This window comes from Mytilus californianus, unplaced genomic scaffold, assembly GCF_021869535.1.
Source record: "Mytilus californianus isolate M0D057914Y unplaced genomic scaffold, xbMytCali1.0.p SCAF_11, whole genome shotgun sequence".
In the NCBI taxonomy this organism is placed as follows: Eukaryota; Metazoa; Mollusca; class Bivalvia; order Mytilida; family Mytilidae; genus Mytilus; species Mytilus californianus.
This window is the reverse complement of record NW_026262593.1, coordinates 21,892,029-21,911,814: the sequence shown is the minus strand read 5'-3', so window position 1 is coordinate 21,911,814 and position 19,786 is coordinate 21,892,029. Positions and strand designations below refer to the sequence as shown.

Genomic DNA, 19,786 nt, shown 5'->3' with positions numbered 1-19,786 from the left:
AATTCTAGAATGGATGATAACAATACTACCAAAATTTAAACACTCTTAGACATGTGAATGTGTTTCATAAAATCTGGACGAGAAAAACTGAAGTTAGATTGTGGAAACGAAAAAAATTCCAATTCTCCAAGTTATATACAGGGCAAAATTCTAAAACGGTAAGTGACTCACTACATAAATTCGAATTATGTCTTGGAGTTTCTGTTCTAGGAATTTTTGATGAGGAAAACTTAAGTCAGAGTGTGGAAACGAAAAATCAGACAGATGGAAAGATGGTCACGGGTAACACTTCGCAGAGGCATAAAAAGATATCGATGACAGGGGTTTACTAATGGCTGTTTTATATTCAGCAGCAATCATTTCACTTGCAGATTCAGGATGATAATATGGCTTATATGGTTACATCCAACTTTGTATTAGATCATTGTTAAATTTGATCATGCAAGTTTTTAAATCTACAGAAAGAATTAGGTCTACATATCTAGATTGTGACTTCCAGAAGAAAAGAAAGTGTGCGTCGAAAAGACATTTCAAACAGTTCTGTGTATTTGAGCTTATTGTCATAATATTAAACAATTAATTTTCAAGAAGAAATATATGAACCTAAAAAGCAGGAGAAAAGTCTGAAAGTGTAATACAAAACAATAATGTGTCATAGTACACGGATGCCCCACTTGCATTATCATTTTCTATGTTCAGTGGACCATGAAATTGTGGTCAATACTCTAATTTGGCATTAAAATTAGAAAGATCATATAGGGATATGTGTACTAAGTTTCAAGTTGATTGGACTTCAACTTCATCAGAAACTATATTGACCAAAAACTTTAACCTGAAGCATGACAGACAAACGAACGGACGGACGAACGAACAGAGGAATGAACAGACGAACGAACGAACGAACAAACGGACACACAGACAGAAAAAACATAATGCCCTTAAATGGGGCATAAAAACTTACTTTATTTCAGCCAAGCCATATATGGAGAATTTGCCACTAGATTCAAAGTCATAATCATGTAATGATATATCAGTTTCCAGTTTGTCTACTTTAAGACGTAATCTGTTGCCACATGTGTCCAGAATCAATTCATATTCTAGTGATGTAGCTAGCTGAGGCACATCAACACAGCATTGTACCCCATTACAGTCTGTTGGGATACTACACACGATGGTATCAGCTGGTGTAAATGTGTTATGTGCAATTGATGAACCACATTCTGAATATATAACAAGACACATTTTATTTCAGTTTACATTTATAATAAGGGAGAAACAAAACATTGTGTCAATACAAAAAGACTATCTAATGTTTTTGTATTGTTCCACACAACACACAGTACAAATTCTTAACCTGTTAAAGTTTAGTGACAGAATGACGTATCCCTCTCCCTTTCCGATCTGTTTTGTCAGTGTATGTCCTTTTAATTTGTAACAGATATTTTTCGATTGTTAGAAGGTGAAATCAAAAATAGCCTACAGTAACCTTTTCATACCAAAGTTCCAACTCAGCTGGTCGGATTTCAAACTCAAACATAATCTACTGGATGAATTAAATACTTCACTCTATTCCATGTTACCTGTTAACTGTTAACTAAATTTGAAGCCATCTTCACCAATCCCAGCATGTTTTTAAGGTGTAACACCACTAATCTGAGCCTGGCCAGTAAGCACGTACCAGAAAGTAGTTCATATTTTACACAAAATAGTTCCTACGCATGGGTGTAACTTTCAAAATATGTACAATATTTAGGTAATGTTGGTATCAAATGAAAGCTGAATAACTGGTGATCATTGTAGAACACTTTTTTTGACTTATAATTTTGAAAATTAAAAAAAATTGTATGAAATTTTAAAAAGAGGGTAGATTCTGTCTGTTTGTCAGATCCGAAGTACCTTTTTTGGTATATCTAAAGTTCCAGGAACCAGTTCTTTCTTATATGCTATTTAAGGTATGTCGATTTTTTCAGTACAAGACACCATAAAGTGTTGCTTTGACATGCAATGATTGTCACTTTATTTGAACTGAAAACAAAAGAGTTGTGTCCGCTTGAAATTGAGAAATTTAACATAAAAGGCAATGGGGCCATGAATTAGTGGTGTACTTCTTAAAGTGTCACAATTTACTCATTTTCTAAATAACCCCTTAAAATAACCATTATGTAAGCCAGCTGGAGGTATCCAAGCTAATTTTACGGTGTGTCATAGTTTACTTATCTTCCTTGTTACAGCTAAAATAAATCTTTAAACATATATACTTCATACCGTTATTGAAGCCATTTGTTGCATTTGCTGTCATAAATGGAGTCATTACATTGTAGCATTTGTTCTCAAGACTGAAGTAATTATTGACATCAAGGTCATCGATCAGTTGTAGTCTGGCCCATTCTGGTAATGGTGAAGTATTGACTGGTAGACCAACTGATGACAGCCATGAACTATAGGAAACTGTAACAAGATATGTTTGCTGTTATTAAAGAAAAAGTTATAGGAAAATGCCTAGTTTTGGAAAACTTACAATTTCAGAAAATATATTTAAATTTTTTATCTGAAAATAAGGTTTAAATCTCTATTATAACAAGAAATGATTGTAGCAGGATGCTGTTACGAAGTTTCCTAAACAAAGTACCCATAAATGCAGTCATTCCCGTGGTCACCGGACATTGGCAGTCCAGTAAAAAATGGTTTGGTCCAGTAAAGTGATATGCAATAGTGACCCCAGGGGGGTCCTCCTGTTTCCATGGCAGCGGTGGCCATTTTGCAAATTCCAAAGTCAAAAGTCTCATCTGTATTTGCAAACAAACATTTATACTAAGTTTCATTAAATTTGGAGCTTTTTGGAATTTGTACACAGCAGTGATCGTTTCCAAAATTTCAAAGAAAGATGCCATATAAGCACATGACAGGGAACATTCCATGAAAGAATCACTGTATTTTACCTACTTTAATGCCACTTTAAGAATTTTCCCATAGGGTTTAATGTTAAAACTCTGTCTCCGGTTTCAATGGCAAAGACAGCTATTCAGTAAATTCCAAAATCATATGTCAGATGTGCATATGCCAATTAACATTTCTGTAAAGTTTCATAAAGTTTGGAACACTTTCCTATCTTTTGCATTTGTGCTGTTTTCATGGGTGGCCATTTTAAAAATTCTAAAGATGTCCTGCACAACTTTAGATGCTGGACATCATTATGGTAACCATTAAATAGGATTGGTCCACTAAACTCTCATGAATGCATCCGACAAAAAAGTTGGAAGAAAAATAATAAAAAAAGAAACTGAAGAAAAGTAATATGTCATCTGACATTGTTGATCGGGTGACATAATAATAATAACTGAGCAAAAACAATAAAACTGAATATTTCGCCTGTGGAAAGAATGTTGCAAAACATATCAATCAATAAAGTTACATTGTTTTTAAAATGTAGAAAAAATTGATTCATACAAGAAATGATAATGCCAAAAAAAAAAAAAAAAAAAACAAGACAAAAGTCGAAATGCAGAAAAGTAGAGACACATTTTGCACACTCACACTGAGAATCAATGAATCCTGCTGATCTATCACACATTGCCTTCACTAGTTCAAAGTTTATGAGGATGGTTTCTTGAAATGCACAGGCACCGCTGGCTTCATAACATGCCATCAGGTCCATATTCACTAAATACTTATTACTTGTCATAAGATTGTTTACTGTAAACCTACAATAGCATGTGATGTTTTATACAAAAACTCTTACAAGTAGGGAAAGCCCTTTAAGCCAAAAATAACATATAACATTAATATTGAGATTCAAAATTCTGCAAGAGGAGAGAACAATTTTATTTGTTTTGTTTGCTAGATAAGTACAGATATTTATTAAATATTCAGAGTAGACTTAGAAAAAATAAAGTTCCAAATGCACATGATGATACACAATGTCAAATCTGTTATGTTCAACTTTGTAATAATGTTTCATATTCATCAAATTTCATTACAATTCTTTAGTAGCAGGTGTGTATAAACTACATTTTACAAAAATCTAAATAATTTTTAAATAACCATCCGAGTCGTAATATTACAAACACTTTTTGTTTCATTAATCCATTCCCATATCCCTCTTTTAGTTGAAATGTCAAAGGAGGACAAAACACATGGATCTGTCGGATCAATTTTCCAATGTAAATGTTATGATGTGAAACCGTGCTGTAGTTTTTGTTTTGTTTTTTTTTTTATTATATAATGTATTTATTTTTTTCTCTTACCTAAGCCCATACACTCCATTCAACTTGTAAACTTCCTCAGTTCCTAAATTATCAATTAAGACTGTTTGTTAATCTTATTTACATATTAAAGGACTAGTAATAGTATGCATAAAATACAAGTAAGAAGTTAAATTTCCTTACAATGCCCTATCAATGTTGTGAACTTGTAAAACCAATATAAAAAATCTATACTAAATTTATAAAAAAAAAAAAAATCAATTAATTTTTATATATTTCGTTTAGGTAAAAATGTTTCTCTAATTTTCTGTACTAAGTCTTATACATAGTTTTCAGAATTTTGTATGAGTTCACTTAAGATATTATGCTCACTAATTTTACCACTGTTCAATGCTGTTAACTGACTTTATAGGGAATGTATGAAATTGCTGAAAAAAATTGAAGAACATGTTATGTGCATGACTTTAAATGTATAAGCTTTCAGCAAACAGAGAGTTGATCATTGAGAAAATCAAAAACGTGTCATACAGTGTAGCCATTTATCAAAAAAGGTTTTATTGTACTTGCAGAATAAAATGCAATTTAAATGTGTTATTGTGAAAGAAATGAACCTGTATACCTTCTAAAGATTTGGGGGGAGGGGGATATCGAATAATTACCCCAAATATAGCCAATCAAGGATATAGTTCTTTTCATTCTCTCAAGTTTGACAATCAGCTGTCCTTTACATGAATCAATCTGAACACTGGCCTCAATACTTCTACCTACTTCTGTTTCCTCAAAACAACATGTAAACTTTTCACATGTGTTGTCAACATTACATGAAACTGTATTGCCGAGCACTGGCAAGCTACTTGTAGGAACAACAGAACAAGCTAAAAAAATAAAGTTATATGGTATACATTTAGTATGTGAATTTATGTAAATTCAAGAAACTACAATTAAAGGAATATCACAATTAGTTTTATGCAAATGTTTTAATACCATATAGGTTTTATTGAGTATGAGATGTGACATGTATTGTGGATTCATTTACTTTCGTTTGTATCAATTTTCGTGGATTGCTGAAAACTTGCATTTTCTTGGATATTAAATTTCGTGGTTTTGCCAATCTCTGCATGTAAACCCATTGAAAATTTGTTATTCGTTGAACATTTGAATTCATGGTTCACCTATACCAACGAAACCCACGAAAATTGGTATCCAACGAATAATAATTAATCCACAGTACATCAAGTTAAAGATTAACCATTAGCTTCTTGAAGGTTTGCTTGAATAAATAGTTGCTTTCATCAATGTTCTTTGGTCTCTGATGGATGGTAGTCTTAATGACAGTAATCTTCTTGTTGCTGATAAAGCAGTGTGATTTTGATATTTAACGTCATATCACAAGAAAATCTATGAACAGTACATATGTTCATCATTTGAACTTTGGTGGATAGTTGTTTCAGTGGCAATCATACTACATCTCCTTAATCTGTGTCGAGTTCCTTAAATCCAATTTTGCAACTGTATGGCCAAGTCCATGTTTTCAAAAAACTTTATGACAGTTTCATTGAAATACAGCCATTGATTTAAGAATTGCAGATACAAGGTGTCTACCAGATACAAATTGGGTAACCCATTTGTGGAAAAGGCACAGTCCATGTTTTCTATTGGAAACCTGAATAGAAAACAGTCATATCATTTCTATCAGAAAGTAAAATAAAGATGAGCAATGCAATTAGATACTTAGGATCTAGTGAACATGTTGTTAAAATCATTTCTATTAGATAACATAGGTGAAAAAATTAACTTTTAATCAATATATTTTATCAGCTAAGCTGTCAACTGTGTATTTTACGACCCCCTATTTCTCTGTTCACTTACCTGTAGTCCATCCATTGGTGCTAGAAGAATACAAATCACCACTTCGATCACATGGCGTGGCTAATAGGCTAAATGAAACAAATGCTTCATCCAAAAACCGAGAGGCATCATAGCTTTCCAAGTTTCCTGAGATCTGATTATCAGCCTTAAATTGGGTTAAAGAAAGGTCTGAAAAAAGAAAATATACTATAATGACATTTTATCAATTGCATCACCATATTTTGTGTATGTATGTGTATATGTGCATTTCATGGATGAACATGCACTTTTTTAAAAAGTTTTTAAAAGGTTTTATCCATTGTTACAGTAAAAATAAAGAGCAAGAATAAAAGATCAATTCTCTTGAAATTAGTTTAAATTAACATATTTTATGTGGTATTTGATTGTGTTTCTGTTGTAAGATGTACTAGAATCATATGAAAACATAATATAATAATTAACTTACTCTGATGAACAAATCCTGCATCCCATGTACATTGTTTTTTGGGTAGAAGGACATTTTGTGCTATCAAATAATCTTGCTCACATGCCTTGGCACTCTCTGTACAGACAGAAACGCTCATATCTACTAGGTAGGCATTTTCTGACTCAATGTCAAACACAATAAACCTATAACATATAATTTAATTAATAGAATAAAATAAAGAGCAAAATGTATATACATGTAACTACTAAATGTACAGAAAGACAAATACATTTTATAGACACTATCCTTATTTCCGTCCTTCAGTTTAAACATATTTATTTATAGTGGATTGGGAAACAAGTTATAACAGCTTATATTAATGCCTTTACATTTTGCTGGTACAAGTGCTGCCTTGTAGCGGCATAAGCCTGTTTTTTTTTTTAAATCTACAAGGGTACCTTTTACGTGCAAGAGATATTGCACTGTCTTAACACGGGTCAGCCATTTATCGTCCCCTTCATACGAACTATCATCGTTTTTCAAGACCATACTCGCAAATGACGTCAAGGGAGAGCCAAAAATTCAGTCCCTGAAATTTTCTCCCCTAAATGGGGATCGAACCAGTAACCTTTGTGTTTGTAGTCCGATGCGCTATCAACTACACCACGGCTCTCCTTCTTTTAAAATTAGGTCCTTTGTCTTTCTAAACTTCCAAATGAAATGCATTTCATTGTGGATGAGTTAAGCACTGTTCTAACATACAAATTTATTTATTATTTATTTCATAAGATATCTCAACATTTGCAGTTACACATATTAGAACTACATTTTGAACCCAAAACCATTTACTTTCCTTTAAGCCCTGAAACATGAAACTAAATTTCAGAACCAAAACCAGTGTAGATTTCAAATGCAAGTTCTTAAAAACAAAAGGGCCTCCGTGGCCAAGTGGTCTAAGTAGTTCTACTACTGTAATCACTAGCCAGTCAACATTGAGGTTGTGAGTTTGAACCCCGCTCGTGCGAGTGCACTCGACTCAAATCTTAATTGACTAGGATTGTCAGTTTTCCAATCCAAGGTCGGTGGTTTTTTTCGGTCACTCCGGCTTCCTCCACCAATAAAAACTGGCCGCCACGAAATAGTCCAAAAGTGGCGCTTAAAAGTAGCATTAAAACACCAACAATCAATCTTAAAAACAAAGAAGACTGAAACATCTTAAAAGACGACACTTTGTAATAGTATAAACACAACAGGAAGAATCTTGAGTTTCATTTTCAACACAGCATTTTCTTTTCCTATGACTTACTGTGTTTCGACTATTCCTCCCAAAGAGAAGTTTCTCTGTTCACCTAAAATAGACATTAAAAATAAATATGACACTGGAAACTCAAATGTCAACAACAAGTAACAAATATATTATTTTTCTTCTCATGAAAGTCACAAAAAATAAATTGGTATACTGAACAAGACAAGGCAAAAAAATGAACGTTGATGACTATTAATATTTATCTTATTTGCATAGCATATAACAATCAATATATCTGTTATTCTTATGAATGATTAATTAATGCTTGCTGTAAGTACAGTGGCAATATTTCATTGACATACAGGACAATATTTTAAAAGGAAAATTAGCAACAACAACTTACCAAATGTATAGTCTGCCATGGCCATAAAGGAAATTAGCAACAACAACTTACCAAATGTATATTCTTCCATGGTCATAAAGGAAATTAGCAACAACAACTTACCAAATGTATAGTCTTCCATGACCATTAAAGAAATTAGCAACAACAACTTACCAAATGAATAATCTACCATGGCCAGTTTGAAATGGAAGTTTTCTATTCCCACCTTGATGACAAAATCACATGGATCTAATTTGACAACCACATGGAAAGGTCTATGAAGCTTCACAGAGTCAACACAACACTCGATTTCCGTACAACTTGATGTCACATGACATGTTATATCCGTGTAACTGCTAGATAGATCTTGTATGGTGGTATTCAGGCTACATTCTATATGATAAAAACACAATCGTTGTAATCTTGAACATCATGTTTCAGCTAAACTTGTCTGATATTTAATTCAAAACAATAAAAGTATAAAATTAGTACAGTTTTCGTTTCTATTTTCCTTGTTATGGATTGTTAAATCAGTAATTAATGTCATCTATTTATTACAGCCAAAAAGCAATAGGTACCATGAACATTGCATTACTTCAAACTTACACTTTAATGTTCGCCATATTGATGTTACTACGATGGATTTTTAGTTGACTTTGAAAAGTTCACACGAATGTTTTATTTTTATGATTATAGTGACAATACTACCAATAATTCATCACCACACTAAAACCAAAACATCTCAAAACATTAAAGGAACATTTTTTTTTCTTTTAAAATAAGAATGTACAGTAAACAATTTTTTTTTCTAATAACATGCCTTCAGATTGATCTAAAAATACATTTTTCTAATAACACGTCTTCTGATTGAACTAAAAATTATTTTTCTAATAACATGTCTTCTGATTGAACTAATAAACAGCTGCGCCATGAGCGCATGATACGCCCGTCGTCTTGTGTGTGAATTTTTATGCAATAAGCATAAATAGTTTCTGACATACGGCGTGACATGTGAAAACCCCCTTTTTTTTTACAAAATTTTGAATCAAAACCAAAAAGTATACAGATCTTAAAATTAATATAACTAAGAAGTGTGTAAAATTTTAAGCAATAATCATAAATCGTTTTTGAGATACGGCGCGACATGTGAAAACCCCCCCTTTAAAAAAAAAAAATCAATATCTCAAAAATAAAATTTTGAATCAAAACCAAAAAGTATACAGATCTTTAGATTAATATAACTAAGAAGTGTGTAAAATTTTAAGCAATAATCATAAATCGTTTTAGAGATACGGCGCGACATGTGAAAAACCCTTTCCCCTTTTTTTACAAAATACTCAATAACTCAAAAATAAAATTTTGAATCATCACCAAAAAGTATACAGATCTTAAGGTTAATATAACTAAGAAGTGTGTAAAGTTTTAAGCAATAATCATAAACTGTTTTTGAGATACAACGCGACATGTGAAAAACCCCTCCCCCTTTTTTAAAAAAATACTCAATATCTCTAAAATAAAATTTTGAATCATCACCAAAAAGTATACAGATCTTAAGATTAATATAACTAAGAAGTGTGTAAAGTTTTAAGCAATAATCATAAATTGTTTTTGAGATACGGCGCGACATGTGAAAAAAAACCACACACCTGTTTTAGTTACTAAGTCCCGTAACTCAAAAAGTTTTAATCTTATTTTCACCAAAAAGTATACAGATCGTTTGACCATCATAAGAAACAACTATATTAAGTTTCATGAAATTGGGATAAGTCATTCTCAAGTTACGGTGCGACATGTTTATGCCGGACAGACAGACGGACAGACAGACAGACGGACGGACGCCGGACATTTGTATAACATAATACGTCCCGTCAAAAATTTGACGGGCGTATAAAAATTAGTTTCTTCTAATAACATGTCTTCTGATTGAACTAAAACTAAGTTTTTCTAATAACACATCTTCTGATTGGACTAACATTTGTTATACTAACAGCACCTACCATTAATCCATCCACCAGTAATAGATGAGTTAAACTTGGCACTGTTTCTACTACACTGAGACTGACTATCTTGTAAATAACGAGACAGACCAGTTTGTTCATTCAACAAATATACTAATAACACCTACCATTTATCCATCCACCAGCAATAGACGAGTTAAACCTGGCACTGTTTCTACTGCACTGAGACTGACTATCTTGTAAATAAGGAGATAGACCAGTCTGTTCGTATAATAAAAGTTCTGCCCACATTGGTAAAGGGTCACCTATGGTCAATCCTTGATCTCCTTTCCATGTCTCAAACGAAAAATCTGTAAGGATTTGAAATGGTACATGGTATAATTATACTTTCAAGTAGATTTCATTTGGGTCTAATCATGATGCTCAATTGGCCTATTTTTTTGTAAGCGTGACACATGAAAAGCCGAAATTATTTTGCGTGAAAGCGGGAATAAAAGTCGGGTGAGACTTCTGAAATTAGAAGCTCTATTATAACAATGATAAGAGAGATACAGGATTCTGACAAAACAATAAGTGGGATCAGGGATGATACCCCCTTTAACTATTAGAACTTCATATTAGCTCGTCAAAGTTTTAGTTTAACAATACTAATTTGAATAACACAGTCTATTCCATGATAATAATTTACCAAAAATTTCCTAGATCATTAGAAACTTTAATTTGATTGGCATGATCTTACATGTGTTCATTTTACAAAGTTTCAATTTTAATATTCCGACACTAGTCTAAAATCTTGACTTACTTGGAATATGATAGTCAGTTTTCCATTCACACAGATCTTTAGGTAATCTGGTATTATCAAAGACTGTAGTGACCATATAACACGGCTGTCCATCCTCATAACAGTTGGATATATTCATACTGACCAAGTACATACTCTCTCCTGGTATATCTTCTATTATGTAGCTAGAAAATATAACATGAGATTCAAGTATGCATACGTGTGAATTGTTATTTTTAGACAAAGGTTACATTAGATGATATCTGAAGGTAATTTTTAATCTTTTTATTAAAGATTCACAAAAGAAAAACACTTGTATAAGAAAAAGAAAAAAGTATTTACAGACACAAGATATGCTTTAATTTAAATAGTGAAATTTAAAAAAAAGTAATTATTTTAAAGTAGTGAAAACTAAAGATTGTTATAATTTAACGCAACACTCACTCAATCATAACTGATCCAACAAGTGCAAACTGTTTCTTTGTTCCTAAAAAGAACAAATGTCAAAGATTTACTTATAATTTACTACAATTACAGGTCTCATTGCATTAAATCTATGTAAAAAGTTAAAGCTGAAATGTTTCATTCAAAGCTTGATATCATTTAGCAGTAAAATTACATGTGATAACTTTAAAAACAAACATGACAGTGAGGAACTCTTCTCTTTTTCATGATTGACCACTATCAATTCTATTGAAAAAAAATTATATGAATTAAACAATTCCAAGTTCAAATTTAAAAACAATATGTAAAAAAAGGTTAAACGGGTTATAAATCTCACTTTATTCAGCAGACGACATAACTGTAAAATCAGCCCTTATATATTTTTATTTGATAAACATCTGGTACCTACCTTCCATATAATCAATCAAAGATACTTTTCTATTGAAACTTTCAATTCCAAGATACAATATTTGTTTACAGGGGTCAATATGTAGGTAAGTCCTGAATGACCTTGAGAGGAAGTCAATTTCAGTACAACATTCTACTGCAGTACAAGCTGAGGTCAGGTGACATTTTGTGGAATCGGTGATGTTTGGTAAACTGACAGTCTTTGTACAGCCTGTAAAATGTATGAATATTTAATATATTTTGTCTGGTTATTTCTAAATAGTTTAGAGAGCTACAAGATAAGGAGTTTCGGGCATCCTGAATGTAAGAATCATGTACACAGTTGTATTTCATAATTCAGGGGAAACCAAATTAAGAGTCATAGCATCTTTTTGATTATGCCAAACAGGCTCCTTGATGATTCAAAGATTTTACTATTCTTTAAGTTTGCTGTGATATAACCATTTACTCTTAAATTAAGTACATGTAGTTAGATATGTCAATGAATCTTAATAAAATTAAAAAAGAAAACCATAAAAAAAATATTTTTCCACTACTTTAACTCTCCTGATCTTTTTTGTATTTTTCTTTAAGACCCAGTGTTCTTAATTTTTTTTTTTTGTTTCATTTTATTTTCATGGTCTTAATCCATACCTTTTTTTTAGTATTTTACAATTTTTCAATGTAAAAAAATAAGGTTGAAATTGAAACCCTCACCAAGATTCCATCCATCTGTAAATTGTTGACCAGTCTGTCCACATTGATATGTCTGTAAATAAGCAGCAATGTGAAGGTCATTCAGGAATGATGATGCTGCCCAGTCAGGCAGAACTTGTCCGTCTGGTATTCCATTGTCAGCATACCACTGGGTCTTAGAGAAACCTGAAAAATAATAGAAAAAATAACATACCTTACAAACTGTTCACATGTAGTTAAAATATTGACAACATTGTAAAACAAAAAAAGTTAAAGATCTTTTGATCCTCACTGTTGTAACTAAAAGTATACTAAAATAAAGTATTTTGTTGATCCCTGAGTGCTCTCTGAACTTATACAATCCATATATTTTTCAAAAACTATAAATTCAAACATGTCCTTATTCATAAAAAATACTGAAAAACTGAAGTGCAATAAAAGCACTGTTCCTTTACATTTTTGTGTTTTTTGCTCAGCACATTCCAATTATGTGTCATGAATGGATTCCCTAAATGTTTTTTGTTTCAATTAGACAAAAGATAATCAGATTAACTGAAAATGGTGCATCTATACCTGAGGTTTTGAATCCTTGATCGTAGCTACACACTATTTTAGGTAACTTGGTGTTCTCAAAGATTGTAAATGTGTTCTCAAGTGTACAGGTAATACCCGATGTCTCATAGCAAAAATAGACAACCACATTTAACAGATAAGAACGCTCTGTGTAAAGATCCTCTATGTTATATCTGAAATACAAATTAAAAAGCATGTTAGAGAAAAAAATAAAAGAGCTTAACAATAATAGATATCTCTAATTCATCTTAAGTAAGTGACTTGAATTATTTTGTCCATCAGAACCTTCCTCTGTACTTGAAAAGGCAATAATTTGGCAACTTGTGTAGTTCTATGAATTCATTTAAATTTATTTCTTTTTTTCACCTTCACTAAATTTGCATTTATCTTTCAGACTAACATTATTTAATGTGATAATGCCCATATTGAGTACGAGGCTTTTTCTGACCTGATTTTTATAGTTAGTTTTATGTTCTTTTTGTTATTCAGCAGATCATTTGTAAACTGTTTTTTTTTTCTTTCTAAATTTCATTAAAAATGTGACACACTTACTTGAGACGGACAATTCCTTGTAGATTGTAGGAATGATCCTCCCCTATAATAGAAAAAAAGTTTAACCTGACACTGTCTCAAGATTTAAAAATATTTATGGAATAATTACATGGCCACAAAAAGACAATTTCTTCATCTGATACATTATCCTATATTTCAAATGTAGCTAACCCTATTCACATGTAACTTACCCTGTTCACTTGTAACTTACCCTATTCACATGTTACTTGCCCTATTCACACGTTACTTACCCTATTCACATGTAACTTACCCTGTTCACTTGTCACTTACCCTGCTCACATGTTACTTACCCTATTCACACATTACTTACCCTATTCACATGTAACTTACCCTGTTCACTTGTCAGTTACCCTTTTCACATGTTACTTACCCCATTCACACATTACTTACCCTATTCACACGTAACTTACCCTGTTCACTTGTAACTTATCATATTCAAATATAACTTTCCCATATTCACATGTAACTAACCATATTCAAAATCACTGAGTGTTCTGTTGTATCTAGCTCTCTCTATACTGATACTAAGTCTGTTTGAACAGGGATCCAGTAGAAGAGAGAATTCAATTGACCTCTGAATCAGATCATTCTCTATACAACCTTGCACACCTGTACACATAGTAGTTATGTGGCCATTAACTTTGTCTGATAAAGTTGGCAATGTTAGTTTAGCAGCACAATCTGAAAAAAAAATAGTTAATAATAGGTTTTATTTCGAGTGAGAATTGGATAGTGCTTGATGAAGCTATCTTATTTCAATATAATAGTCAGAGCATTTGGCTGGGTTTAAAAGTTCAATGTATGGATGCAGAATATAAAAATGCATAATTTGCTATTCTTGTTAATTTTATAGATTTTTTTAAAAATATGATTGAAACTAAAAGGTCACTAGGTAAAAACATCATTTAGATCAGTGGGTCCCAACTCACTTTCCGTAAGAATGCACATGTTTTACATATAGCAAGTTGCTATATATGTGTCCAAACTGAGTATATTGAAGATAAAAGTTGTATGAAGTTGACAGAGTTCTCATAATTCAAAGGTTACAAAAGCATGCAGCTATGAAATAAGATAAACAATTGTTTTGTACCTTGTGTCCATGATTGATTGTTATACAGGGCACCAGTTCTGTTACACATTTCATCCTGCATGAATGGTGCCAGATTGGTATCTTCCATAAACTGTAGTAACATGCTTGATGTCAAAGGACCAGTAGGTTTTTGGTTTCTGTTTATCAAATATGTGTACAGTGAAAAATCTGAAACATCAAGAACAATTTTTTTTTTTAAATTTCAAAGTGTATTGAATGTTTTATTGTCAAAAAGTTTTTTTTTTTGTCAGAATTTGCAATCTTATATATGCTAGTATCAGAAGGTTTTAAAAACTGTAAATTAAGAAATGAATTCTTGCATTTATTTTAAACAAATCCATAAAAGCTTCCCAAAATGAGTTTTTTTAAAATGAATTAATTCTAGTATTTAAAAGAGAACATATTTTTTTTAATTCCAAACAAAGTGCTCAGAGTAAAAGTCACAGTGACCTGATTTAAAAATATGAAAACATTGATTTCCCATGATCATCTGTATATCAATTGTGATCAAGCTTAGTTCTACATTACAACAGATATGCCCAGGACAAGATTCTAATATCATACAGATCAAAGTACTCAAGGTCAAGGTAACTGATTTTGGCATGTTTCACACCCTCATTAGGGTATGGGTCCGTTTCTCCTTTTTTGCTGATTCTAATTTTCTTCCGATATATATCTTGTTACGTGATTTTTTTTATATTTTTTTTTTAATTTGGTTTGCTTTGAAATACAAAAATGAAAAATCTGTTTGTATTAATAAAAAACCATATCGCCACACAAAAGATAACTTGTCTGTACATAATTATTCGATGAAGTTAAAACCATCGTGTGTTTTAAATGCATTAGATATTTGTCAAATTAATGTCTTTCTCAATTATATCTTCCTGTGTGGTATTTCAACTGAGCTGACCACCAATTGCTGATGCTATAAATCCCAATATTTTGATATACATACCTAATTTATACTCAAAACTTTGTATACTTCAAATGAAACCAATTTCCTAAGGTACCTTTCAAATGATTGATATGGCATTGTTTATGGATACAAATGAACCTATATATACAGTTGAGTGCAGACCAAGCATTTTATGTAGACGGGCGGAAAAAGTTAATGCGGTGTTTACTCACGTTTACTTACGCGTTAACGTGAAAAAAGGCGCGTCTTCTATTTTCGTAAAAAGTAAACGCACGTTTACTGTTTGTAGTAAACGTGCGCTAACGCAGATTGTCATCGTATCTTGGATACACTGACCTTACATATCAAATGATAAGGTACATCACAATTAAAATACCAACTGGTCATTTTCGATTGACATATTGACAATTACAGTTAATGATATTACACCTCTTTAACTAATTGAAAATTAATCTAAGTATATTTAATATTCTTGTTCTGCATAAATAATCAGTTCAAGCATGTCTTGCTTTTATTTAAATAATTAAATCATCACCAAAATCCAGCAGTTTTCACATCTCAGACTGGCTCAAATATAATAAAGAGTGCACACGCTGAAATGTCTCGCCTTCTTTACTAACCATTGATTGCATGTTGATAGTCCTAAATACAAAGCTTTACTACAAGTAACACATACACTTATTATGATTCAAGAAAATAAGGTCAAGGTCATTCCATAAACCAAACGTAGTTGACCTATTGCTTATTGTTTCTAAGAAACAGTCTTAAACAAGAAAACTTAACATTGACCAATGAACCATGAAAATGAGGTCAAGGTCAGATGAACCATGCCAGACAGACATGTACACCTTACAATCAATTTAGGCATTAAATATAGTTGACCTATTGCTTATAGTATCTAAGAAACAAACTTAACCATGAAAACTTAACATTGAGCACTGAACAATGAAAATGAGGTCAAGGTCAGATGATACCTGCCAGACAGACATATACACCTTACAATCCTTCTATACATCAAATATAGTTGATCTATTACTTATAGTTGAAGAAAAACAGACCAAAACACAAAAACTTAACACTGAGAAATGAACCGTGAAAATGAGGTCAAGGTCAAATAAAACCTGTGGGACAGACATGTACATCATAAAATATTTCCATACACCATTTATAGTTGACCTATTGCATATAGTATTAGAAAAAAAGACCAAAACTCAAAAACTTAACTTTGACCACTGAACCATGAAAATGAGGTCAAGGTCAGATGACACCTACCAGTTGGACATGTACATCTTACAATCATTCCATTTACCAAATATAGTAGACCTACTGCTTATAGTATCTGATATATGGACTTGACCACAAAAACTGATCAATGAAACGAGGTCAAATGAAAATGGTCTGACGGCATGAGGACCTTGCAAGGTACGCACATACTAAATATAGTTATACTATTACTCTTAATAAGAAAGAAATTAACATTACAAACAATGTTGACTTTTTTTCAAGTAGTCACTGAACCATGAAAATGAGGTCAAGGACAATGGACATATGACAGACGGAAACTTCGTAACATAAGGCATCTATATACAAAGTATGAAGCATCAAGTATGACAAAAGTCACAAGCTCGACAACAAAATTATTTGATCACATCAACCAAAACTGACCATATTTGCACTTTATCTGTTTATAATGTAAATCTTATAGTCGCAAAGTAAATCAGTAATTTGATTGTATAATACAAATGACAGCAATAGTGACACAATGACTACAAAATTTTGTCCACATGAATTTACAGTGCCAGCTTGTCCTCTTTTTATTCAAAATAGTGTATCGTAAAAAAATTTCAGTAGTTTAGATACCTCAGTCTGACTTGTATAACAAAATAATTTATCCGCATCCACCAAAATTGAATATATTTGCACTTTATTATATGTAAATCTTAAAGTCGCATAGTTAATCAGTAAGATTTTATGGTCAGGATTGATTGTATAATTGAAATGACAGCAATATTGGAACACAATGACTACAAAATTTTGTCTGCATCAATTTAGAGTGCCAGCATGTCTTCTTTTTATTCAAAATATTGTATCGTAAAAAAAATTCAGTAGTTTTGATACCTCAGGCTGACTCGTATAACAAAATAATTTGTCTGCATCAACCAAAATTGACCATATTTGCACTTTATTATGTAAATCCTATAGTTGCATAGTAAATCAGTAATATTTTTATGTCAGGATTGATTTGTATAATACAAATGACAGCAATATTGGAACACAATGACTGCAAGATTTTGTCCGCATCAATTTAGAGTGCCAGCATTTCCTCTCTGTATCCATAATAATGAACTGTCACTAAAGTCAGTAGTTTTGGATGGTTTGTATTTAAAACAAAACTATTTAACGGCATCATCCAACACTGACATGACTGATTGTATTTTATAATGAAAAGTATGAGAAGATCTCTTCTTGGAAAAGTATACTGTTATTATATTATGTCGGTTGATTGATTTTGTTTGTAGCTTAACGTCCAGGGGCAAATATTTCATCATGTTTAGAACGAGTATATTTTTTCGGATGTCCCAGATATCATTTATAATTGGTAAAGGATAAGTCTGTCTAAATTGACGAGATGGTACATAATTATACAACACCTTATATATCCCTACACTGTACAATTTCGTTTGAACATTTGGCAAACACAGATACGTATATCCAAGGCAAATAGGTGAATTACGATGAAAAATCCATGTATCAAATGCATAGAGTTATATTCAGGCAGAAACTGTTAAAAATGGGGAACGAAGCAACATAAACCATGATGTTTATATCCCATCATATAAAAATAGTTTTCTGATGCGTAGGATAACCTTTCTATCCACCTTCTAATTAAAAGAAACAACATTTCCTTTTATTTATAATATAGCTGCATGTATATTTGTCGATCGGAAATGTGTAATTTTATAGCCATTGATGAGTCGATATTAGTTGTACATGTAACTTAATTTTCAAAAGAAAATATAGAAAATCCGCTACTTAAAGTTATTGGAACTGATTTTTTGCAATTAATAAAAGTTAATATTTCAAATAAAAAGTGTTTTTGAATTGTTTTGGTTTTCAACACATATACATAAAATATTAAGATAAAAGTCGCTTTTACAAAATAAAATTAATGTACAAATGTACATGAAGTTTAATCATTTCATAATTTACACAATCAGTCAACGCGAAAAGTAAACGCGCGTTTACTTTCAAGTGCACATTAAAATACACTTGTAAAATCTGTAGTAAACGCCTGTTTACTTTTAAGTGCACGTAAAAATAAACTTGTGAAATCTGAAGTAAACGCCAGTTTACTACTGACTAAATGGACACAGAGTAAACGCGCATTTTCTCGGGTAGACATTAGAAATTTCCATTTTGACCACTTTAACGTAATTATAGTAAACGCGCGTTTACTAGTAAATGCCAAAATTGAAGTTAACTAACGAAATATATGCACGCGGCATTAACGTGCATTTACTTTATGTAATGCTTGGTCTGCACCCAACTGTAGGCATAGGTTTTTCATTGTCCACAAATATATGACAAGTTATATATAGATGTTATATATACTGATTGATAAATAATATGAGGGGTATGTAATTTGATAGCTGTTCACCCCCCCCCTAAAAAAAAGCCCCAACCTCCCACGAACAGAAAACTGTTTTTAATCTGTGTCTCATCATATGTGACAATATATTAAGTCAAGGTTGCAATTTCATTTATTGTATTTGATTTAACAACTGAAAACAATTTTCTTAAGACAAATTTTGGTCCACATTCATCAAATATCATCATGGCCTTAGAAGAGGGCATCAAAATCAAAATATGTGACCATGTATCACAGCATGACAGCAATATTGCTATCCAATATAAGTTATTAGTAAATATCTATAAACCTTGAAATTGTCTAACACAACAGAAACTTATTTCTGTATTTGTTGCTTATTGAGATATCTTCACAACAATTCATTATACCTAAAAAGGACATGTTGAACAAATTTATTTTTAGCATTGTCCAAAATGCAAAAAAAAAGATGATATAAAAAAGTTCCATTGTTCCCCGCCTTGCACATATTTTATCTATCCAAGGTACAAGAGCAATAACTTAAATAAAACAGTTTTTTACAGAGCAAAGCAATGCAATTTCCGTTATACATGTAATTAATTTTCCTAGGGGCAATACTCCTCAAAAATATTTTTAGCAGCACTGATTTTTTTAAG

The 19,786-nt window shown here is 31.7% G+C and overlaps 1 protein-coding gene across 1 annotated transcript in view; it reads right to left on the bottom strand.

Annotated features, from left to right (window-relative positions):
- Positions 1-19,786, bottom strand: part of LOC127719725 (uncharacterized) — a 264,736-nt gene that overhangs the window by 191,110 nt on the left and 53,840 nt on the right. Inside the window, exons 19-36 of the mRNA XM_052225963.1 lie at positions 14,608-14,775; positions 13,989-14,198; positions 13,497-13,539; positions 12,945-13,117; positions 12,393-12,557; positions 11,698-11,907; positions 11,289-11,331; positions 10,866-11,029; positions 10,231-10,413; positions 8,280-8,498; positions 7,784-7,826; positions 6,517-6,680; positions 6,072-6,239; positions 4,862-5,077; positions 4,245-4,287; positions 3,535-3,701; positions 2,266-2,448; positions 962-1,220 (exon numbers count right to left, since the gene is read on the bottom strand). Of these exons, the coding sequence (XP_052081923.1) occupies positions 962-1,220; positions 2,266-2,448; positions 3,535-3,701; positions 4,245-4,287; positions 4,862-5,077; positions 6,072-6,239; positions 6,517-6,680; positions 7,784-7,826; positions 8,280-8,498; positions 10,231-10,413; positions 10,866-11,029; positions 11,289-11,331; positions 11,698-11,907; positions 12,393-12,557; positions 12,945-13,117; positions 13,497-13,539; positions 13,989-14,198; positions 14,608-14,775 (2,821 nt within the window). The remainder of the gene's footprint in view (positions 1-961; positions 1,221-2,265; positions 2,449-3,534; positions 3,702-4,244; positions 4,288-4,861; positions 5,078-6,071; positions 6,240-6,516; positions 6,681-7,783; positions 7,827-8,279; positions 8,499-10,230; positions 10,414-10,865; positions 11,030-11,288; positions 11,332-11,697; positions 11,908-12,392; positions 12,558-12,944; positions 13,118-13,496; positions 13,540-13,988; positions 14,199-14,607; positions 14,776-19,786) is intronic.